This window comes from Ixodes scapularis, unplaced genomic scaffold (genome assembly GCF_016920785.2).
Source record: "Ixodes scapularis isolate PalLabHiFi unplaced genomic scaffold, ASM1692078v2 PGA_scaffold2__306_contigs__length_199485367, whole genome shotgun sequence".
Lineage (NCBI taxonomy): Eukaryota > Metazoa > Arthropoda > Arachnida > Ixodida > Ixodidae > Ixodes > Ixodes scapularis.
Genome location: NW_024609857.1, coordinates 65,213,488 through 65,238,283, shown reverse-complemented (window position 1 = coordinate 65,238,283; position 24,796 = coordinate 65,213,488). Strand labels below are relative to the sequence as shown.

The 24,796-nt window shown below is 48.4% G+C and overlaps 1 protein-coding gene across 1 annotated transcript in view; it reads right to left on the bottom strand.

Moving 5' to 3' along the window:
* The window catches only part of LOC8036859 (NADP-dependent malic enzyme), a 195,635-nt gene that overhangs the window by 63,735 nt on the left and 107,104 nt on the right, over nt 1-24,796 (bottom strand). Inside the window, exon 2 of the mRNA XM_042291906.1 lies at nt 16,041-16,140. Coding sequence (XP_042147840.1) covers nt 16,041-16,140 — 100 coding nt within the window. The remainder of the gene's footprint in view (nt 1-16,040; nt 16,141-24,796) is intronic.

Here is a 24,796-nt window from a genome sequence, read left to right as displayed (position 1 = left end):
TTTTAAGTTTCTAATTGGAACCACATGTTTATTTACAATAACTAAAAATTTAATTAACACATTTTAGTTCGTTATAAGACTTTCCGTGACGATTCATCCGCTAATTTATCTGGCCGTACAACTCATCTGCGCGGACCCCGCATTGGTGCACGTTTATTTTTTCGTTTTTTTTTTTAATAGATTGGTTTTAATTAGTATCAAACACACTGTATACTGCGCAGCACTATAAACGGTTTCTTACTTCACGACGCATATATCATTCCCTCCCTTTGTTCCGAGATAGCCGGTGCCAACATGGGGTACCACACTGAACTTCATTACAGGGCCAGTCTTAACGCCTGAAAAACCAGGCGGCCACGATAGGTATCGGCTGCCTAATTAGTGCATTTTTGGAATGGTCCACGTCCGTAACAGTGATCCGACCTGGGAGTGTGCCTCGCGAACTGGAGGCGCGACGTCTCATCCCAAATAAACATTAGACGCTGCGATCTCATGTGCCGTAGCGAAAAGCGCCCAGAGTAGTGTGACGCTGATGATGGCGATATGAACACATAAAGACCTGCCAATTGTACATCCCACGAAAGTGACAAGGTCCTTTAGCATAGAGTTCAAGGTCGCGGAAGTATGGCGCTTCGAGCGAAGCGAAGTTTCGAAGTGCTCTACATGGTGCGCCCCGAGTCTCCAAGTGGGTAGAGGGCTGGCCTCTGACACAAGCGGACCTCCGGCTTTTGCTGTACACGGCTCTTTTGCCGGACGGAAAATAGATCTCTCAATCCTTCCCACCCTTCGGAATCTATCATATAGAGCCCGCCGTGCAGTCAAAGTTTGGTGCCCTTTATTAGAAGAGTTGTTTTTCAAGAGCAACCACGAATCTTTCCAAAACATATTAAAGTGGCCGGACGTGATAGAACTACGTCGTTTACTTCGGCTAAAAAATCCCGTGCACAGCACAAGCCGAAAAAACACGTTCCTTCGTGCCGAAACAAAGAAAAAAGCATCACTCACGGCCGTCGGGCAATCCATCGTGCTTCAGACGACGATGCAATCGGTCAGACCTCTTCGACTCGATGTCGCAAAGAACCCTATCGTCACCCGCGCTAAATAGCAAACCACCTCGGGCGACGCAAATCGGGCATGCGCGGAGAACCGTCCCCGCCGCATATCATGCACCGACAAACAGCCTTGCACACGCAACACTGCGCGCGCTATTTGCGTCCGCGCATGCATGGGAGCATGTTGCGCGACTATCGAGGCAGGGACAACGCTCCAGTGATCGCCTTCGCAACAACATGGGCCAGACACGACAGATGGTCGCGCAGAATCGCCCCAGCGGAAGGAGTCGCGATTTCATGGCCCAGTCACACGATATGCACTGTCGTCTCTCATTCTCTTTCTCCTTGCATTTGTGCGGGCCGGCGCGATAGAAGAAACAAACAAAACTAAAATAAAAATATACCTGAGCACAAATGCGCGAAAAAAGGACATTCGTTTTCAAATCACGAACTTTTTCAGCAAAGTTGGGGCACGGGATGAATAAAGACACCAGTACGAACATTTAAGGTCAGTCATATCATGACCAAACCAGAGGACCAAAACCAAATTACATGTTCGTGTTTAATTAAGCAGCTGAGGTCGGTCTGCCTTTGAGGTATGGCGACACTGATTTGCGCTGTGGATGAAGAGTTTAACCAGCGCAGTACGACTGCAATCCTGAGGTCTTGAACGTGCATCACGCTGTGCCGATACACGACCGCACGCCGGTATACGATGCTCATCAAGATCGAAACGGCCAGAAGTAAGGTTTAAACCCAGGATTCTTGGGTTGGGCAAAGCGAGCTTTCGCTCCATGCACGCCTGCCCCGAACTCTGCGCTGCGTTAACATACTCGCCAAATGTAAACACGATTGCAGTGTCTTTTTTTGGACATTGGAAACTGAGTGGTGGGTCGGCACTCAGTGCATCGATTGCCTTGCCTTCGTGCAATATTTTCGAACAGCCATGTATACTTCATGTAGACACAGGATTTCTGAAAATAAACAAGTTTCAAGCGCGAAATGCAGATTCTTTTTTTTTTTTTCCTTAGAACATTTACATTTTGTATGAACTTCGCACAGCATACGAGCTTTGCGCGAAACTTTTTTAAGCTAACAATGAGTAGAGTTCACAAATGTAAAGCTTTCTATCTCGCTTGGTTGCGGTACTGTGGCTCTTTCGACACAATCAGAACGCAAGTAACGCAACAGGTTCATTAATACTTCTCCACATGGGCAGTCACGAACAAGGTCTGAAGAATAATTTGCTTCGCGAGATGTAGCCGACATTTCTTCGTCGCCTGTGCCAATGTGAGCGTGCACGATTAATTAAATCATAATCCACGAGTCCTACGAGAACGGCAAGAAGAAGCAACCGACACCGAAAAGCTTCAAGAATGTGCAGCAAGCCCACGGCGTGGAGGACAATCTCGACTTATTTCCTTTGTTTTTTGTCTTTGTATACAGTGTGTTTTACTGCTTATGGATTTTTATGTTTGATTTGTCATGATCAAGTAGTTTTCGTCCTATGTCACATTGATCCTGTGTGGGCATGCTGGATGGTTTGGCCGTGAAGGGAGGGGGCGGGTTGGGCCCTCCCTTCGATGCCTGACAAGGAGGCATGTCGATGCCTTTTGTGGCGGCCCCCCAGACAACTGTATTCCTCGTTGGTTGTCTTAATAAACTTTGATTTGGAATTTGACTTTGATGAGGGTACCTGTATCAGGCTTGCGGTCTCTTGGTGTTCGTGAAGCACCAGTGACTGCGATCCTACCGAAGGTACCTTCGCGTGCATGTTAGGCGTGCTTGAAGCTTGTCAACGTCCGGTTGTATGTGTTAGTCACTCTACTCGGACCAGGGCATAACAGATAGTTACTGAAACGTTGTCATTGTACGTTTCACATGGGACTGTATGTGAGACAAAAATATCTTGTTGTCGCTGCCCGAAAACGGGCAGTCGAGTCGGGTGGGACCAAGTGCTTTCGACTGAAAACCCAGGGCAAAGTGACAAAGAGTACAAGAATGGGTGCACAATAGTAACAAGCCACCAGAGGAAGACGACAGACGCTTTCAATAGGCTACGTTCATTGCAGTACAGCTAATAAAAAAAAAATCGTCCTAAACAGTGTTTTACGAAAGTGAGACGCTCGTTTAATGGTTACTTTAAATTCCTTGCAAGTTAGATGTTTCCAAACAGTTCGCTACAGGCGATCTATGCGTCAACGTCCTACGATTAACTCGTGCGTTCTTAACGACTATCGCAATAGCTAACGAGGGAAACGGAAAGTTAAATACACTCGCAAAGACAGGCTGCACATACTCCAGCACCCATTGTTCTCGAAGGCCCCGAATCGGAGGCCAAGGGCGACGGCAGTCGCGTATTGTTCCCGCAAGTAGTAAAGTTACCGTGGGTGTCACAAACTGTCCTTGAAAACACGCGACGGTACATCCGCAATGCCACTGACGAGAGCCCGGTAATGGCTCGTAATTCGTTTCTTCGTTAAAACGATGAGAGGCAACGCGCGCCCCGAAGACGATTCGCCTCTCCGCCAGTTGGCTCCTTCTCAACTTTCATCCGTTTGCCTCTACGGCTGAAGTAAAAACACGTACCTTCAGAAGTTCGAGAAGTCGTCGGTATGTGCCACGGTCAATTCTGCGGCACGTTCCTTAAATTGTGAACATTTTTTTTTAACGGTTATGAAGCAATTTTGGGCGTTCTCTTCGCACAAAAGATGAACGACTACCAAGAAGTTGATGCACTACGACACGCTATGCGGGTAGAAAGTAAGGGAGAGGAGGAGAGGAGAGCGCGCTGGGACTTCAGAACGCCGAGTTCTGGTGGGAATGATTAGTGGGTAGACCTAAAGCTAGCTGCCTTTGTCTCCACTGCATTCGTCGAACGCGTTTGAACACGGAACGCCGGCGTTCGTCGTTAGGGATTGTGAGGTCACGTGATCGGCTCTGTGAGGACGCGAAATTAAAGACGCCTAGCGCTTCGGGCAAATGGCTACCGTAAGCCCGTTCTCGCTGCAATTATTTAAGTTCGATTCTGCGCGCAGAAAGAGGGTGAACAGGCTCGAAATGCAAATTAAACAAATCGCATTCATGTATACTTTAGGAGCGGCATGTAAAGTTATTTCTGGGGAACTCGTATGGAGCGAGAATCAAAGAAAACGACAGGCAAGGCTTATGTATACTGGGCGGAATCGGCTGGAACCTAGGTAGATGTATCTAAACCGCCGCACCAGCAAACCGGTCCAGGGGACCGATTTTGCCCATTGGTGAGGGCTAGAGATTTCTGAGCTGGTGATTGGACGTGGCGTCGCAGCTTTCTGCCAGGCGATCGTAATTGACTAATTAGGATTTTAATGTTTTTTACTCGTTTGCCAGTCCACGATTGGGCAGCGTTTTTGTGTGAGAATTTCTTATCAAATCATAATTAGACGAGAAAGGCCTCGCGGTCTCTCATATGCTTGTGCCTAAAGCTCATTTAAGGTGCATTTACACTGGCAAGTCGCGGCTGTCGCGCGACAACTTTTGTCGCAAAAGCGACAGTCGCAAGTCGCGAAAGTGACCGGAGCAGTCACTTCCAGAGCGATTTTTTCGACTGTTCCTCGAGTCACCCGGAGGCTGAACCAATAAGCCGCGCCTCGGAAGTGACGTGAGTGCGCCTCGCGTTGGTTTACATCCGGCACCCCAGGCTTCTGTGGGAGAAACATCAATCAACATGTCCGTTCACCGCCTCGGTGGCCTCGGATGGCGGTAGCGGCCGTGGATACAGAGCCACGGAGGTCTCTGTGGCGGCTCCCTGATCAGCGCTATTAAATAATACGCATTTCTTCATAAGCGTGTGCACCCTCTGCCACGAATGTGCAGCCAGGCACCTAGGCGTGGCAGCAAATCCGTACCAGATTTGTCTTGACAGGTACGTACTGCTGCACGGTAGATCGAGCGAGTGCACGTTGATATTGGCGACATGAGTGACCGAAAGCGTCGCAATTGTCGGCCTGCTACGATTTGCCGAATGCTAACTATGATGTCCGCAAGCGATATCTTGTCGACGGAAATAAGAGTAATGTAAGAACTTCAATTTTGACGCTGTTGGCGGTGTTGCTTTCAAAGAGCAATGATTTCAAGCTTCCACCATGCTGAATATAAACACAAACTAACTTGTTTTTCGCAATGTAATAACGTCAGGAGAATGACCCATAGGAGGGCGCCACCGAAACATCTCGCCGACAATAGCGATCGTGCTTCTTTGTATGGTTCTGAAGGACCCAGATCAACATAACGAGTCTTTTTCATATGGCAAAGACGACGCATGTGTAGCTGTGAGACAACGAAAAGGGAAAAGCAGCGAAACGCGAACCCGAGCTGAGGCGGGGTGCACAGAATCGACGGGTGCTCCCCAAAGCTTACAAAAGCCTCCAAAAGCTTCCGAGAAGCGACTCCCCGTAGCGACTCGCCGTAGCGACTCGCCGATCGCCCGCAGTGTGAACGACGGTGGTCGCTTGTCGCATGCCGCAAGTCGCTAGTCGCCAGTGTGAACGCGACTTTATACACTGGTAAATTTTAGCTTTGCAATGGCAGCACAACAACTTGAGACTTCCAAAAGAAGCACGTGTTGTCGACCGCTTCGAACTTGACATAGCAGTACGATTTTTGCTCGCGTCCAATATCCCTTCGCTGTGGCACACAGTTCATAGCGAACGACCACCGTTTTTTTTTTTTGGTTTTGTTAGCAGATGATTTTAAGGTATTTTACTGGTTAAACCCTGTCGGCGAATAACGCTTCGTAGCAGAGAAGTCGCGCTCATCAGTCGTGTTAGTAGACGAATCGTCTGCGAACAATATATTAACCCGCTCCGCGAGAGCCAAATTAGATCTCGCTGTCGATCTCGTGTTCACCAAAACCGGGTCCCACTGCCCCAGTAAAAACGACGTATTTATGCCATCGTTCATACGTAAACTGTGCGCTCGTCCTGGTGCTCCGTCACCTTAAAATCAAATGTTTAACTACAAGAATCCATAAAAGGCGCCCCCCCCCCCCACCCCCACCAAAAACACACACACACACACACACACACACACACACAGACAGACAGACAGACAGACATACCTAGCCGCGGATCGAATGACGGTATCGAGTCCGACCTGGCACCTGCCCGATTAGCAGCGGGGACGTTACGAAACGACCGGTGCCTGCGCGAACTGCCGGAGAACGCTACCTGCACGTGGAAAGTATAGACCATTCAAGTAGCCGCCTTCTGTGCGCTTTCATTTTTGTCTATACTGGGCGGAGGAACGCGTTCTGAGCATGCGCAGCAGCTCTCTTTAGCGGAACATTCAACGCCTCGAATGCGTCCCCGCCCAATGACTCGGTATTTATTTGCCCGAGTGACAAGCGTTGGAACCGCTACATACACCGGAGCGCAGTCAAAACGGTCATTCAGCCTTCCTATACTGCCGCTGACCAAAATCAGAATACAAAGCTCGCAAAAAAAAACAATAAATGAATACGTACGAAAGACAAACCGCTTTCACGATCGCCCCGCACTCTCAGCAAACGCGTTGTGTTCGCGCACGCGTACAGCATAAAAGGTCTATTCCTCGGATGCCACGCTTTTCCAGAACGAGTTTGTGCGAGAGAGGTAACCGACATCCGCAACCGTCTGGCAGCAGCACGTAACACACGCGAGGAAACAACGACAAACGAAGGCAGACAAGCGCGCAACGCAACGGGTTCGACACGCGTCTCTACAGAGGGCGCGGAGCTCTAGATCGTGCGCGCGACAGCGCTGCCGTCAGACAATGCTGCCGGCAGCCCCACCCCAGTGTGCCTATAGATGTGAGAGCGTTTCCTACCGCTCGATTGTAGTCACGTGGTTTATGGCCGTCTTTTGCGGCACAATTCCTGCTTGGAGGAACCGAAAGCGTCCATCGTCTGGAAGCGTCTCCAGCCTCTCCTCCCGCTTTCCGCCTTCCGATTCGTCAACTCGCGCACCCGCATGAGCACCCTATCTCCGCAGGGAGGTGTTAAGACTGGACTCCATCCCCGCGGCTTTTGCTCTGCGCGTGGCATCAGCACAGTGGCTGCTCCGTAGTGTGCAAAGCGAGCGTGCCTTCGGGCGACGTTCGTCAGTTATTCGTCGCGTAATTCGCTCCATGTAGTTCAGCTTTAAGCCATTACATGGCTAACGCTCTCCCTGGTTTAAGTTGCTCACACAATTAAACCGATAGGCTCTCCACCCAACCCCCGTTCGAAAGATCTCGGGATGTGGGAGAACCCCTCCGGGAAACAATGAAAGTCAAGTCGACGACAACAAAAGAATGGAGCGTGCAGTAAGGTGTTGTTGTTGTTGCAGCACGCTCCATCGACGGCTGAGAGCGAAAGCCAACGCCCCGAACTCGCGGTGCGATCAAGGAGAGAAACTGGAACTTGTCTAGCCTCGCATATAGCCTTGTCTGAGGTGCACGCTCAGTATTACGCACGTCGTTCATGCTCGCGTGGCAATCAGCATTAGACTGCAACCTCCGGAGCGCCATGTCAAAAACGCGCGATCTCGACGAAACACTCCCATGTTTGCGCCCGGAGCCATACTGTAGATGGCTGACTCTTGACTATGAAGGAAGACGTTATTTCATTTCCTTTCTGATTATTGTTCATCGCTATGAGCGAGATCGTCAGCCGTTTGCAGGCCGTTACGTCGAGTATTCCTGGCAAAGCTTTTTCTTAGCTTTTGCCGTTGTCGTTGCACTAACGTAATTAATTCAACGAATAATTGGCAGGCAATTTTAACTTCGTAACTTCCTCTCTTTCTCGTTTAATAATTGATATCTCCATTACAATCTTTACATGTGTCCTGAATACATCACCAATATTGGCCAAAATACGAAAACGCTAAATGTAGTATTAAATCACAAGCCGTGCCCAAAAAAAGAACATTTTGTCTTCCCAATAAAACACAACCCTTGGGCGGGCTATTACACTCTAAAAACAAAATCCGTCCTTGACAGGTTCTTCGACGCCCCAAGACCTATTTTAGCTCGTGAAGACCGCTTTCGGCTTAAACACTATCGTTCCCTGGCGCACAAGAAAGGCCACCGGGCGATGAGTAACTTTTGGCATAAGAAAAGTAGCTTAAAAAAACCTCTGAGAAGTATTTCATTAAGAATCCTTTTAGGGGGTGCTCAAAAAGACTTTTTAGTCCTTTTGAGGGCAAGCCGAAGAACCCCTAAAAAATACTTTACAACCCGATTTTTTTTTTTTTTAGAGTGTATTTGTTGATTATTTTAGTTCGTAGCGGCCAGAAACGTTGTTTTCCTCAGAGTGGTCCCACTTGAGCAAACGCTGTTCGTGAAAGCTGTTCTGAAAACGTAGAGCACGTCGATTTAATGTTCAGAGGTAATAAGACTGCAAAAAATAAAAAAATAAAAAAAATCCCCCCTTAATTATTTTTTTTTTTTTTTTAAGTGCGCGGCGCACGGAGCGATTAATGGTGCAGCCATTTCTGCGCAGACAGGGGCGTGCACAACGTCCGCATCGGTCGCCTTGATCCAGAAAAGGAGTGGCCCTGATTTCTCCGTCTGGTATAATGAATGAATGCGCTCTCTCGGGAGCCCTCGTCAGGCGGCCCGCTCACACATCCACGGCGCCAGACGAAGAAGAAACACTACCAGACACCGTCGTATACAGTCTGGAACTGGGAGTACAGTTCTGAGAATTTTACGGAGTATCGAACCTCCCAAAAGCCAATTCGCACATGAGCTACAGCACGACCTTCTTACCGTATACTTCGGTCCATGAGTCGCACTTGTATATTTGTACGATCGGTGCGGCGAAACTGCGAAATCCTCATATGCGCATTATGATCGCGATAAATGCGCAAGCCGGAGCGAGTTCAATATTCTCGCCAACGAATCAAAGGAGAAATATAACCCCCGAGGAAAAGTGGCGCAGTTTTTCCGCGAGGGTTTTCCGTGCTCATAAAATAAAATACTGCATATAGGTAGCACTGTTGTATTAAACGCACCAACGAAAAAAAAAAACGTGACTTGTAAACGCTAGAAGATATGCTACACTGTAAGGAAGGTCACTTCACATGTAGTGCCTTGTCACGGTCGCTTGATCACTGTAGCTTCGCTACGGCTTGCCGCTTCACAAGGAGATGTGGAGAAAGAGTAACCCAACTGAGTCTCTTGAATTTGTCACTGGAGGCGCGGCCCACACTCTAAAAAAAGCCCAAGCGTCAACTTTACCGCGCAACGTTCGGAGAGTCAATCACCGCAACTTACGGAGGCAGCTCAGCGAATGACGATTCCGAAAATGTTTAGACCAAAAAACGCCGTCTAAGTTGTGACATTAAACGATGCAAAACGTCTAGCTCGCCTTGCTTAATATCACAACTAAAACTGCGTGTTTTGGTATAAACATATTTGTTTCCGCATCGGCATTCGATGAACTGCCTCCGTAAGTTGCATTGATGAGCACTCTCGTTTCCCCAGAAAAAGGAGCCACCCGGCTGGCCCAGGCGGGTGGCTCCAGCGGGTGGCTCCAGCGCACCCAGCAGAGCGGGACTCAGAATCAACCGGCCGTGACTTTCTTCTGCATTTTGAGCTCTTACAAAATGGCTGCGCCTCTACTTCCCCACACAGCACGCGGAAGGTCAGTGGCAGTCGCTGCAATCAACGGAGCACCTTCAGCGAATGGTGCAAACCTGGAAAACAGTTTAGGTGGACAACACGATCTGAACTGGAACAACCGACACCCGATACGTCAAGCTCGATGTTCGTGCGCACTCGGCAGGCATTATCATTCGCTGAACGCTCTCGGCAGATCCGGAACCGTCCGCGTGCTGTGCGGGGAAGTTTAGAAGAGACCAGCAAATTCTTTGATCCAAATTTTTCCACGATTCCAATGCAAATACCCTAGTACAAACTCAATTACTTTCTTTTTTTGTTGTCATTCATGAATATTGTGTTGTGAACGACCGGCAGGCAGTCACGTTCGCTATGCGGAGCTCTTTATCGCGTGTTCAGCGAACTCCGCTGATATAGCTGCGAGTGGCGACAGCACCGAGCTCGCCGTTCTGCGCCGACTCCGGCACCATTGCAGAGGTCGTATGACGCTTATTTATTTATTTAATTTGAATACCCTCAGGGCCCATGGGGCATTACGGAGGGAGTGGGTACATGGACTAAATACATCAACACTGGTACAACATGCAGTAAAAAAACATTAAACAAGTGCAGGATTAGAAAAATATTCGGTTATGGAGGATTTAAATGACGACGAATCTTCAATGGAAGCAATGGAAGGGGGCTTGACGTAACTTTTCGTAGTGTGGCCAGTATACCGATCTCTGATTCATAAAAGGCGAGTCAATGGACATATTGGAATTTGCCTTACTAATGGCCACCTCGTGGTAGTCGATGACCGAATGAGCTAGAGAAGTGCGCCTCACCACAGGTAAAGGGTAAAACGCATTCAATCCTGGTGGCCTATCGCGGTTTTTCGATACCTCCTGTAAGGCCTTTTACGTCACGCAATAAGGCCGATCTCGCAGAGCGTTCGGCGAGTGCGCGAGACCCGCATAACTTTAATTCGCAGGAGGCAGGTGACAGTGCACGAGACGGCTCGCGCCGCCTCGTGCTCAGCTGGCGCAGAGATCCAGCGAGGCACTGCGCGTGCGCACAAATCAGATCAGCGACGAATAATGGGTCTCCCAACGAGCTTGCGCAAACTTAGAGCGGTAAACCAGCGGACAAAAATGGCACCCCCGCCCCCCCCGGTTGCCGCCATCTTGTCTGTTTGCCACATTAGTGATCAGATTGGCCAGATCACGGTCAGCAGATGGACACTCTGGGACTGCGTTCCAGTCTTACTCAAATGGATCAGAGTTATTCCGGCGGATCAAGTCACGTGACGAGACAGATAGAGAAATGTCGGACACGGGTAGGTTTTCGAACGCAACGGGTACAAGACCTTTACCCAAGTGTGAGACGGAGTAAATTTTGGAACACGGCCACCTGGATGGGGACCGAGTCACCGAACCGAGCGAGCAGGCGCGAGCTGGCCGAGCGCGGCTGGCGCGGCGACGGCGGTGCGAGCATTGAACCGCGATGTAGGGGAATGGTAAATTTCCATGTATGCCATGTTTAGCTAGGCAGACGATGAACAAATAGGAACGGGTATGCACATATCGCACAAGATCTGACCAGGATGGGCACCGAAGCGTGGATCCGATCCGAGAAGGAATGCGTGAGAGCTCTCGCGCATTCCTTCTTGGCTTCCACTTGCAGATGCTCTATATGCCCTGCGTACCTTTCCGTAAGAGCCATAAACATTCCGCTGGTCGAGTGCAGCGAGAATGCAAAACTTTCATGCGAGATATCCACGCGATGTTTGACACATACGGTCGATTCTCTTGGAGCGGTGCCCATACCTGGTCACATGTTGTGCGATGCGTCCATACCTGGTCCTATTTGTTCATCGTCTGCCTAGCCAAACATGGCGCACATGGAGATTTACCATTCTCCCACAACACGATCATCGCGGTGAAATCCGACTCGCACCGCCGTCGCCGCGCCAGCCGCGCTCGGCCAGCTCGCACTTGCTCGCTCGGCTCGGTCGCTCGGTAGGCTCGGTCCCCACCATCCAGGCGGCTGTGTTCCAAAATTTACTCTATCTCACTCTCGGGTAAAGGTCTTGCACGCGTTGCGTTCGAAAACCTACCCGCGTCCAGCATTCCTGTATCTCTCTCGTCACGTGACTTGATCCGCCGGAATAACTCGGATCCATTTGAGTAAGATTGGAACACAAACCCAGATGTCCCGTCTGCTGACCGTGATCTGGCCAATCTGATCTGGCCCACCTTTGGGCGCAGCCATCTTAACGTCAAGTGATCACTAATGTGGCAAACAGGCAAGATGGCCGCAACCGGGGGGGAGGTACCATTTCCGCTGCAGGCCGTGGGTTCCGGTTTACCGCTCTAAAGTAACACTCAAGCTCGTTGGGGTCTCCGCACGCACCACGTTGACAGCAGCGCCACCACAGCTGCCTAACGTCAGAGTCGCGTGTTGGTGCACAGCGCATCGGGGATGACCAACCCTATTCGCGGTGCGAAGTTTGGCTATCGTCGCCTGGTGGAAGTTTTTCACACCCAAAAGTGAGGATGCTGGTGGAAGCACGTGCAATGCCAAGCTCCTATGCACTATAAAAATTAAAACATAACCGCGCGCGTAGCACGCGCACTATACCCAGAGTGAGGTAAACAGAAGCGCTACTGCACCGATGTAACGCTAGTGCAAGCCATGTATTGGACCTACCACTGGATAGGAATTAACGCGGGTCGTCTTTCCGCCGTGCTAGACCTATATAAGCGAACCGTATACCTACATCGCTCCGAACGTTATTTTGAAAGAGAACGAGTTTTAATGACTCATTCACACACGACCACGGTTTTCATACTAAATAGCTCTAGAAGAGCGCTACCGCCAGCCGCATCAACGTGCTTACTCCGCTACATTTTTTTTTTTTTTTTTTACGCCGCTTGGAGCGCTACGGTGACGGACGTGACTTTTGATGTTCATGCTTCGTGATTCGCTGTTCGCCGTTCTGATCGGCTAAGGCCGTAATGTCATTGGTTGCGAAACAATAACAAGATGAATGAGATTCGCCATGCCCCGAGTTTCTTAAGTTGTCAGTGACAATAATAAAAGTTAGTCACGATTCGTCCCACATTGGCACACCGGCAATTCCTCCGCGAGGAAACATCCGTGCTCTGGCAAGGAACGGCAGAACGCGCTCAGCAATAACTGCGTTAAAAACAAAACGAAACCAAAATCTGCGAGGAGAACTTCAGGTTTAAACGGAAGCAAATGTCCCTAGAAAAGCTCCAAATAATTGGCAGTGCGTGGTGGCGGTAGTCAATATCGACTCCACGATTAGGATAGCCCCGGAATCTCCCAGGGAAATTGGATAACACCCAGGTCCGTGGACACTAAAAGGCAGGCATGCATAAAGTGTTGGTAACAAACCAAAAAAAAAGTCATTAAGCAAAGATTTGTATGCCTCCAGTGTTTCTGAAGAAGTGACCAGATCCGACCTTCGTAAGAAAAAGAAAAAGAGGTAAACCGGCGGGCAGTTTCTAATTTTGTCTACGGTTTGCCGTTGCTTTTTCCTCACAGGCCACCTTTTCTACTGCTTAGTTCTTTGTATAATTACTCCATGTTCACTTGACGTTGCGGGGGAAAAACAATGAGGCATGTCTATACATTATTTCATTTTGTTTTTCTTCACTAATGTAGTGAATGGTAGCACCGGGTAAGGAGAAAAGAAAACTGTGCTTTTTTCGCTGTAAAAATAAAGTACGTATCGCCGAACGCTCAGTCTCCGGCCAAATGTAGCCATAGCGGTTGGGACCAGATGGCATAGTTCCAGAAGAAACCCTGATCTGATCCCAAAAGCTATCGGCGACCTTCGAAAATTTTCAACTCGAAAAGGGGAGTGTGCCCATTAGCGTTCGCCCTTCATCTCCATCAAATCGCAGGATCCGCTGGTCGCCCTCATTAAAACTTTCCGAAAATCCCTCACAAAATTTTGAATCGGATAATGGTAACTCCTGAAACTTTGGCATCTGACTCGGACATTTGGGCAGAAACTGAGGGTCCGGCGATGCGCAGTTTATCTTTCCGTTGCAATAAAACGAACACTTTTTTTTTTTTTTTTCAAGTACTCGTTGCATACTTTGTTGGTTTGGAACTTGGCGCCTACTGCAATTATACTGCTGGAATACCGAATTAGCTATCGGCAGTAGCAATTGGTGAGTCAATACCGTGCATTACGACGCTGCTAGAACACGCACACCCGCTGATTGATTTAAATCCTCCGAGCTCCCTTGTCTGACCAGAGCCAACCTTGAGCCAACCTTTCGAGAGCGAGCTCACCCCTAAGTGGACGGGCAGGGGGGGGGGGGGGGGGGGGGGGGGGGGGGGCGATGACGCATTTGTTGAATCAATTGACCACCTCCCTCTGATTCCCCGACCTCGCACTCTGCACGTAGGAATGAGCGCCAACGTGATCATGTGGCAAGAGAGCGACGTATGAGTCATGGCTATTCCAACAAGCACGTAACTTCCACGGGGTGTTGCTCCTCTCGAACGCGTACGAGAAAGATGCCGTCATCGCGTGAAGAGCACGGCACGTGTTACAGCCAACGTGAAGAGGCGAGTCTGTCTGCGTATGCAGTTTCTTTCAACACGTCGTAAAGCGGAGGTACCTATAACGTTCGTGGCAGTTAATCAAAAACTCCCATTAAAGTTCAATTACTTTGTTAATAATACATTTCTCTCCGAGGTAACACACTATAAGTACCTAGGTGTGTGGATTTCAAATAACCTTACTTGGACGCAGCACATTGATTCCGTAAGAGCTAACGCAATTCGTAAGTTGTTCTTTCTCAAGAGAGCTTTGAAACTAGCTACCCCTCCTGTTCGCCTTCTAGCATATAAATCAATTGTTCAGCCAACGTTAGATTATGCTGCTATTATTTGGGACCCTTTCACCACGACGAATATTAATAAAATTGATAGCGTACAGAAAAAGGCCGCTCGCTTTATATACAACAGCTTTGGACATACTTCTGTAACCGAGCTTTTAGCAGGGGCCAACCTACCACCATTAACACAAAGAAATCGGCATTCTCGTCTCAAGTTTCTCAATCAATTAATTAAAGGTCATAATAAAATTGGTATATCTCAACTAGTTTGCTTTTCTTCTGGATATGCGACCAGACAGAGGCATGACTTAACTATAACTCCTTTCCGCGCACGCAATAATTGCTTCAAATATTCTTTTTTTCCAAGAACAATAATCGATTGGAATAACCTTACTAATGATGTAGCTTTCCAGCCATCATTGACATTATTTGCCTCCCACCTTAGTTAATATTGTTTTGTCTCGTGTGTTTTCTTTTTTTATTTCTTTATGTTACATTTTCTATTTTTGTCCTTTTGTGCCAGCTATGTATCTGTACTTTCACATTGTAAACCCACCCTGCTAAAATCCCTGCTAGGGGATTACAGTATTGATAAATAAAATAAATAAATAATAAATAAAATTAAAAAAAATCTTGGCGAGACGGAACTGTCCGACCCTTTACGCAACACATTTCTTTCCATCTTCTTCTCCAACAGCCGACGCGAAACTTCTCCAATCAATGCAGGCCCACATTTCCTATATTATGTCCTCCTCCTACTCCGCTCACCCAAAAAATAAACAAAAAGCGATGTCACCTGTCAAAGTTACAATGAGTCTTCTAGCTTTTATAGGTGATTCACGATCCTCGTAAACATGAAGCTTGGGTGCTGTTACTCGTATTGTTGCTTTAAAAGAAAAAGTTCCTTTTCTTTTTCTTTTTTTTTTCTACAGTTTTATGACTGTGCTTCAGTCATTCGTGCCCCCTTGAGGGCTTCCTAGATCACGGATATCCGTTATGATCTAGTCGTGTCACATTTCGTGCATTCTCTGCGTAAAAATTGACACATCGAAGTTTACATCCCGTGTTAGCGCACCAAGCATGTATGGCCTCGTCTGATTCTGACGTCAGCAACAAACACCAGCGTGTGACGCCAGCAATATTACTGAATCAACTTACAACAACTACACGGGCAGCTTACCCTCGCAACGCCATAACGAATCAGGAATGGGCAACAACCTGTCATTCTCAGCAGGCTTTCATGTTGTCTTTGTTTTTTTTTTTCGTTTTACTTAGATTTTCAGGGAAATTAAAGTTGCCCTTAGGCATTGCGGATTCACCTATGCATTATTGTCTTATTCTTCTCTCAATTGCACGTGACTGGTTTGTCATCTTCAATCTACCGATGGAGTCTCGTTTCTCAAAACTGCTCCGACGATCACAACAAGTTGTTGAAACTTTTCCGTCCATTCATCACCGCGCCAAACGCGCAGAGCTACTGATGTTGCAAACGCAAAAAAAAAAAGCTCACCTTGCACACTCTGGGGTCCCTGAGGTAGTCCATCCTCCTGGCAAACTTGGGGCAACCCAGCAACACAGAGGCTCCTCCACCGCCGGCGACACCGTTGATCCTGGAACAGTGTTCGCAGCACTGAGGCTTGGTGCTCACGAGGCCCATGGCTTTCTCCGCCGGTGCTCTCCACACCCCCGCTTCGCCAAGAACACACGGCACGACCCCGAGGCGAGCTGCCGCGATGACCGAACGCTACTGCCGACCAAGCAGAGGCTCGCGGGCACAGCGGGGGGAAAAAAGAACCAAAGCAGCAGGAGCAACAGACGGCTGGCGAACGTGCGCGCAGCGCGCCAGCGGTCACCAGAACGGGTCAGCGCTGCGCTACTGAACGCGGCCGCCCGACGCAGCCACCCAAGACTCGGTCGGCCAGATCCTACTGTTGCTCGCTGCTCGTGCCGACAAGGCTCGCCCCCTTCTCTCCCTTTATTTCTCCAACGGTGCCTGTCGAGATCACAGCCACCCTCTCCTCGCCGCCACCACTTTATCAAGGACGTCTTTTACTTTTTTGCGTTGTTTCCCCCACTTTCTCACACCTGCGTCTCCTTCCTCCCGCCTCCTCGTCTCCTTGATTGTCTTCTTTATTCCACTAGCACGAGTCAGAGCGGCGCATACGCTCACGTAACGTCGTCACGCACTCCCTGGGGCGGTGAAAAAAAAATAATACGCTATTTTCTTCCCATATGACAACGAGGATGCGTTTTCGAGCGAACCTCAAAATTTACCACGCCTACAGCTCTGCTCAGCACGGTAAACGATCTACGTGAAATTTTCTCCGTTACGCAATCATCTCACTGACAGGCTGCCGATCTCCTCCTGTGTGCTATACTGTCTGCACTTCACGGAATATCCCAAACAGGTCAGAGTGCGACGAAAACAACCCACAGCGGATCAAGTCAGCCACTCCTGAGAGGTTGTTTGAAACGTACCAATACGTGAAATTGCAACTGAGAGGATGTCTTATGTGTAACACACTATGGCCTTAGTTGCCGCTGTGCCATTGAACACCTAAGTTTCTTCTTATGTGTAACGAACGGCAGGTGTGATGCTCTGGCTTCCAATTTTAGTACGAACAAGCATAAAACATGCACAAAAAGGCAATAGTAGCAAGACTGTAGTCGTAAGTGTTCTTCGGAAACACGGCAGCGCCCAGGAAGGGCCTGCCGGCAGTGTATAGGTTCATTTCTAACGGCCGATTCACACATACGTCGCAGCGCTAAATCAAGAGGAACAGCGCTGATGGAGCGCTAACTTGAACGTAACTTAGGACCGCTCCAGCGCTTCAGCGTTGTTATCACTAGTATAGTGCGAAGTCAGCGTCGTATCAGGAAGGTCAGCGCTGTTTTCAGCGATGACTAACACCGCCGAGGCAGCGCTATGGGGTGTAAGTGAACCGGCCTTAAAATTTACCAACTTCCTTCAGCTAATCATGCGAAATTTGAGGCAACAGTTGGTATCCAAAAAGCTAACGATTGCGATCATTAGACTTAGTTGTCACACTATTGACCTTGAGCGCCACACAGTCAACAGTGTGGACACGTGCCTCAATTGATGCATGACTTTCCTATGGGACATGTGGCGATTTGTTCGTGCTCCCACAACGGCTGAACAAGAGCAGCAAACACTGGTATACGTAGCACGGGGAGGGCCATATTGACCCCTAAAGCTGGTAAGGGGGGCTGGCGGGGAAGGGGGGGGGGGGGGGGGGGGGGGAGCTACGCGCTTGTTAGACCCCTCATGCGCCTGTCTCTTCCCTACGTAATCATGCTCTCGCCCATACCCAGAGGGGGGTGTCAAGTGACGAAAGGAAGCCGGCTTATTGGTCTTGCGAGCTTGTATAGCTCCCACCGCACTGTCAGCCTTGGGGCAGAACGAAGCATAGGAGTGCAGAAGATCAGTACCTAGCGAAACTTCTTCCACTACGCGCTCCTATGTTTCGCTGTGCTGCCAGCTACCAGGATAGGAAAAAAATTGGAGCTTGATTCTTCTCATCGCCGCGCGTGGCAGTCCATTTTCGCGGTTAATAGAGGGATGACCGAATGCAATCCAGCAGATAATGCTGAGAGACACGGAGCGGCCAACGAAAGGAGGCGCATATTTCCCTGCCTATAATTGATTAATTATAATTTTAATACTATAATTATCGAGACTTAATTAATTTAAGTAAATTTACCGAAAATTTCGTCCCGCTAAACTTGGCGATCGCGCAAGTCCGCTAGATGTAGCAGCCGTGTGACGGTTTTTCGTGACGCTCTTTTGTAACGTTATACGCTCACCCCGTGGAAACTAGCCCTATCAGTCGATAGCCCGGGGTTAAAATAGCGGAAAGCAACGGCATAGAGTTTTAGTAGATCGCTCCGATACCACTACCCGATATTCCTCCTACGCTTTTGCGCATACATCGTATCGTTATCGAATATCGTGATCACAATCTACAAAAAATCCCTAGTGCAAGAGGGTGACCGAGGCCCTACAATGTGTATCCATCGTAGAAGACACTGCGTTAGAGCTTCCAGAAACATAAAGTGGTCTGATTGGCGGCCAGTAACGCGACACCCAAAATTTACGACGCTGCGATGAAAAGCGGAACAAGCTCCGTGTTAACATGGCCGCCAAGATTCTTGGAGCGCAAAGCTCTCCTTCAGGCTCCGGCCCTTCCAAACATTCGGCTGCGCCTTCTCCAGAGCTCTGCAAGGTTCGTGGCCACAACCAGAGTCGTATATGTAGAGTGTTTGGTCATTAATTGGTAAGAATAAGGCGAAAATAAGGGCACGCCATTGGTCGACATTGTTTCAATGACCTTGAGCGTGATGATTGACAGCTCTTGTGACCAACCGTAAGCCACAAATATTCCCCTAGCGGAGGCAATGAACCGGACAAATACCCTCCAATCACTATTTCTAGGTAAGGATTTGTTCGAGTATTTCATTTCAGCACGCTAGAATTGAAATATGCGACTCTTAGTAACTGAAAGGGCTATGCACGTGACATTGTTGTCACGGCGATATTCAGAACGCAATATATTTTTATTTCCATCGCACTCGCGGCCGCAGCCACGACGGAGTGGACGTCAAAAAGTGCGAATTCGGCTCGTGGGAGTTTTCACCCAACCCCCAACGCGTACCTCACATTCGCAGTTTCGTTTCTTGCTTCAGGAAATGTTTATCGACAATGTCACCTTTCCTGGTTCAGTAAACGCACTCGGCACCTTGAAACTACCCTATTCCACCAATCTCTTACAATTATACATTCATGTACTTTTAGCCTCATCAAGAAACAAAAAAATGTCTGCGCCGGGCTACGCGAATCCTTCGAGGTCATCCCAGCTCATCCTTACCTTGCAAGTTCATCACGGGGGGAATATGCGGTGCTGCCCCCCCCCCCCCCCCCCCCCCCGCCCTCCCCATCCCCAAACAAAGTTGAACCCCCCTCCCCCCTTCTTGGAGGGCAATATTTGCCAAGGGTGGACCCCCGATGCACAGAAGGGAATGGGAGATTAGTATCCTTACAAATTTTCCGCCCCCCCCCCCCCAAAAAAAAAAAAAAACGAAAAAAAAAAAACGGAGCTCCTTCCCATCACACCAACATCACAAAGCTAAAATGTGTGCACACGGCCAAGAGTAGCATAAACAAAAAAAAAAGAAATCCCTGTCAAAGCTAGGGCCCAAGCGTTGTGGCATCAGAGCTCGAGTCTAAAGCGCTGACGCGCCTCGGCTGCGTACTTGTAAAGGGTAGGCGACACACGGCGTGGCAACGCCGCTCGCGCAAAATTGGCTGCTCCTCGAAGAGGACGCTCATAGCAACGCGCGGTCGCTGGGCCGGACGGCAGGTGGTGCGCGCGTATCATTGGGGCTAGAGTTCCTGTATAGGCTCCCTACGGGAGCCAGAGTTGCGCATTTGTTTTCCCCGCGCCGCCACGCCGCTATTCGCCGAGATCCATCACGTGAGGAGCAAAGCATCCGGTGGCGTGCAAGAAAGCCACATTTACGGTCGCTCCGCCGACGTTTCTCTTGCCCCGGCGTATGTTTCCCTGCTTTCCGCCTTCTTTTCCTCCTCTCCTGCTTTCCATGCGCGGCGGCGCGCGCGGCGCCGCTATTCGCCAAAGTTAGTCACGTGAGGAGCAAAGCATCCAGCTCGTGCGGGAAAGCCGGCGCTACGGCCACGCGCCGAGGCTGAATGCGCAACTCTGCTACCGTAGGTAGCTATACAGGAACTCTAATTGGGGCACGTTTTAACCCCCCCCCCCCCCCCCCTCCCCCGTTGATGCTGCTTCGCGGCGACGTTTGGAGCGTGTATCACTTGAGCGCGCGAATGAGCGCCGAATGAGCGGAGGTTAAAACACGCCCCAGTGATACACACGCACCGTCTGCTGGCCGGCGCAGCAACCGCGCGTTGCTATATTTATTTATTTATTTATTTACCCTTAAGGTTCGAAGACATTACAGAGGGGAGTGGGAAATAGAAAGAAATAACAACAGGCAAAATAAGCAGTCATATATAAAAAAATATAAAAAGTTAGATAGAGCATCTCTAAAAATGCATAGGTCATCAATGGTGACCATGTCATGAAGAAGGTGGTTCCATTCTACAGAAGTGCGCGGAATGAATTAATAAAAAAAAATGCATTAGTGTTGCATGGAAAGACGCCCACTTTGTTCTTACGATATAAACGACAAAATATAATATGGAGGGGTTAGTAGATTGTGACGCATGGCCGGATTATGATAAATTTTGTGAAAAAGGGACAGACGAGAATATTGTCTTCGTAAAGCAAGAGTGGGTAATAATAACGATAGTTTCGTGGAGGTTACACCAGAAGTACGGTGGTAGCTGGAAAGTAGGAAATGTGCGGATTTCTTCTGGGCGGCCTTTAATGATTGAACGAGGTATTCCATGCCGGGGTCCCAAACGGAGGCTGCGTATTCCAGCTTCGATCTAACAAGTGATTTATAAAGAAGAAGTTTGAGAGATGACGGCACAGAACTAAAATTCCTTCTTAAGAAGCCTAGCATGCGGTTAGCATTGTTAATAACATGTTCGATATGAATATTCCATGAAAGATTAGATGTTATGTGGATGCCAAGGTATTTATAACAGTGCACGGGCTCCAGTGGAGCGCTATTAAGGTAGTAAGTAGGACAAACGGCATTACGACGGGACACACGGATTGACTTGCACTTGGTGATGTTTAGTCCCATTAGCCATGTGCGGCAACAGTTAGATATTGAGGTTAAATCTGACTAAGGTTGTGTCACTGTCGGTAGAAATTTCCCGGTAAATAACGCAATCATCTGCAAATGAACACACAGAGACTGAAATGATGGCTGGCAGATCGTTGATGTAAATAAAAAAGATTAATGGTCCTAAAACCGAACCTTGCGTAATACCAGAGTTAACAAGTGTTAAATGGGAATTAGAGCCATTAAAAGTTACGAATTGTAAGCGATGAGACAGAAAATCTTGAATCCAACGAAGAGCGCTTAAGTCAAAATTAAGTTTACTCAGCTTAAAAAGCAATAATTGGTGACTGACCTTATCGAAAGCTTTCAAGAAATCTTGGAATACGCAGTCCGCCTGGGACCCGCGGTCAAGAATGGAATGCAGATTATGAGTGAAAGATAGAAGTTGCGTTTCACAGGAAAATGTTTTACGAAAGCCATGTTGGTACAGACTGAAAAATGCATTCGAATCAAGAAAGTTGGCAAGGTGGGAGTAGATGACGTGTTCGAAAATTTTGCAAGGAACGCTCGTTAAAGATACTAGACGAAAGTTGTTGGGCGAATGCTTACTCCCGCCCTTGTGTAGAGGAACCACCCTCCCCACCTTCCAATCATCAGGCAGACATGATTCCTTTAAGGATTGCTGAAAAATTTTAGCCAAAATGATAGATCCTTTTCCTTTCCTCGAAGAGGATCAGCCAGATTGGCTGATCCTCTTTAAGGAGCAGCCAATTTCGCGCGAGCAGCGTTGTCATGCTGCGTGTCGCCTGCCATTTACAACTACGCCCCTGCTTGACAGGCTTTGTTTCGCGATTTCTAGGAAGCCGGCCCTGGTCATCTGCAGCAAGCCACGAGTATGCTTCCCGAAAACGAGCGCATTTTCACTGTCCACCCCGCAAACACTTTCATCGGGCAAGCGAGCAGGCCCGATGAAGTAAAAAAGCAGCTCGCGGCTATTTTCGCCGTACGGCGGCGCAACATGCGTGGCCACCTATTAGGGAGCCTAGATTGTAGACAGGGTCCATCTCAGACCATGGGGAGCGCTTGCAATGTAATGGCGGACGCTTCCAGCGGAAATTAGTCTCAAGTGCGCATGCGCTACGTTTTTGCGTGGCGAGGAGGAAAGCAGGCGGAAAGGCGGAGACGTTTGCAGACGATTAACGCTTTCGGCACCTCTTCGCAGCTCGTATTGCAAACGCGGCTGATAAATCACATGACTCCGAACGAGCAGTTGGAAACACTCTCCATGATACAGGCTCTCTACCACTTTTTTTTTAGTCTCTCCCGGAATGAAACGGCCTGAGGAGAGCTTTGAGCGCTGAAAATATCGGAGGCCATGGTCTTAACAGGGCCTCTAAGATCCCCGGTTCTCGAGAATCGCAGCAGAACGCGCTTATCACAAGGATCACGAAATAGAAAGCTTGAAAGACAAGAACAAGTAGAAGACGATGTATGGACAAGCGCTTTTAGTATAGTCTTCGTCTTGTCCTTGTCTTTCGCGCTTTCGATTTTCGGGATTTTTAACCAACTGGGCCAACCAATTATTTTGTTATCAAAACGAACCATGCAGCGATATTGGGTTAGAATGTTTCCTACTTTCAACAAGCTTACTGGCACCAGTGGGACCTAAAGAAACCGGATCCAGGGAAAGTAGCGCCAAGCTCCCCGAATGGTCACCATTTTGGTTCACAGAATGAGCAGTCTCTCTTTGACCTCTCCATTTGTGGTGAGCCGATCTAAATTTGCTGGTGATTGCTAGCTTTATAGAGACGTTTCTTTTATACCGAGATTTTGCTATCCACACACCTGCAGAACAAGGGTACACCTTCGTACCGCCATCACATGCGGCGTCGGTGTTTGGATGCATCGAAAAAATACCTTTTCCTGTCTCAAAATACGCAAGAGCAATATCATTGCGCGAGATCTAAGGAGATAAGCATGATTAATAAGTTGATTGCATGCACAATGTCAAAGACGCTTATATTGGCGAGGAACGCCTCAAGAACAATGAAGCTTCATAGCGATCTTGACTCGACTGGGTTAGAACGACCTTTTCGAAGCTGCGAAGATTCGAATGGACCAAAGTGTCAATCGTCATGGCAACTGAGACCACCCCCTTGCGAGGTCTAATCGTCTGTAGGTTGGTGTCTTTTTGTGTCGGGGGTAGCAGGCAGGGAAGGCCATGGCGCTACTTTCCCAGGATGCAGTGACTTTAGTGGGACCCAAGTATACATACACGCCACGCACTGACCACGAAGCTTCTTTTTGTAGCCGCGTAATTTCAAGGATAAAAGCGGACGCTTTCTTTCAGTCCCTCTCCAACGCTGGTCTCTCCTTTGCAGAACTTGATGACGAAGTTGTGGAGATCGCATTGTTAGCGTTGTCAACGATGCGATCCACAGGATTTCGTCATCAAGCTTTGCGATTCCCGCTGTGACGATATTTAAATGCGGCTCATACATTAGAAACAAGCGCTACTTGAGCATTCGATTTGGGCTTGTGACCCTCAATGCCCCGACATGCATTCGGGTAGTAGCTCGTGGCCGATCTCTGCGACAACGGGAATAGCCGAAGCATCACAATGTGTGGAACTTAGCGCGTGCCCAGTGCTTTATCAACGACAGCGCGTGGCTATGGTAAACAGCGGCTGCATAGAATCGGCTCCAGGTCACGTGGCCGCTTGTTCTGGCTGCGAGTTGAAGGGATAAACGCTGTTCGTTTTTTCGCAATTTCGTATTGTTTTCTGCGACTGCCTCTTTGTGGAGAAAAAAAACTAACGCTTGAAGGTCGCATGTCTCGTTCTCTGCTGTTTCATGTTTCATTTTTTTTTTTTAGAAGCATTGTTTTAATCTGTTTATCAAATTCTCGTTGGCTCCCCAACAAAACGACAAGTAGCGTGCCATTGAGAGCAAAACGATTGCACTTGCAGAAGAGAGAAAGAAGTGTTTAAATCACTGGTGGCCAAACTGAGGATCTCGAGCTTCATGTGGCTCTTCGTAGGTTCAAGCGTGGCTCGCGGCTACTTGGTAGGCGTACCCCTCGGCGCGCAAGATCGGAAGGAAACAGATAAAGGATATAGAAAGACAGCTTTCCTTTTGGCAGTTTTGTGCCGCCATGCGTACGTCGGACATGTGCTTGTTTCACGAATGGGAACGCACAATAAAAAAATTAATTAAAAAAAAAACATAATAAGCCTTTACTCTATGAGCGGAATTTCGCTGTGGCCACCGGCTGTGAAAGAAATAAAAAAAGTAACTGTCTCGCCCCCTTTTTATTCAAACTGTTCAAATTTCTTGTTTCTTTTTTTTTTTTTTTTGATACGTTTGTTTTTTTGCCTTTGGTCTAAAGAGCTTACGGACCTCGCAGTTTATTTCGGCTCCAATTCGGCTGCATAAAAAGATATATTTTCCCAAGATTTTTGTTTTTATTAGGTGGAGGGGGAAGGGGTGGAGTTCGAGTTCCTTCTTTCAGATAATCGGTAATGCAAGAATAAACCGA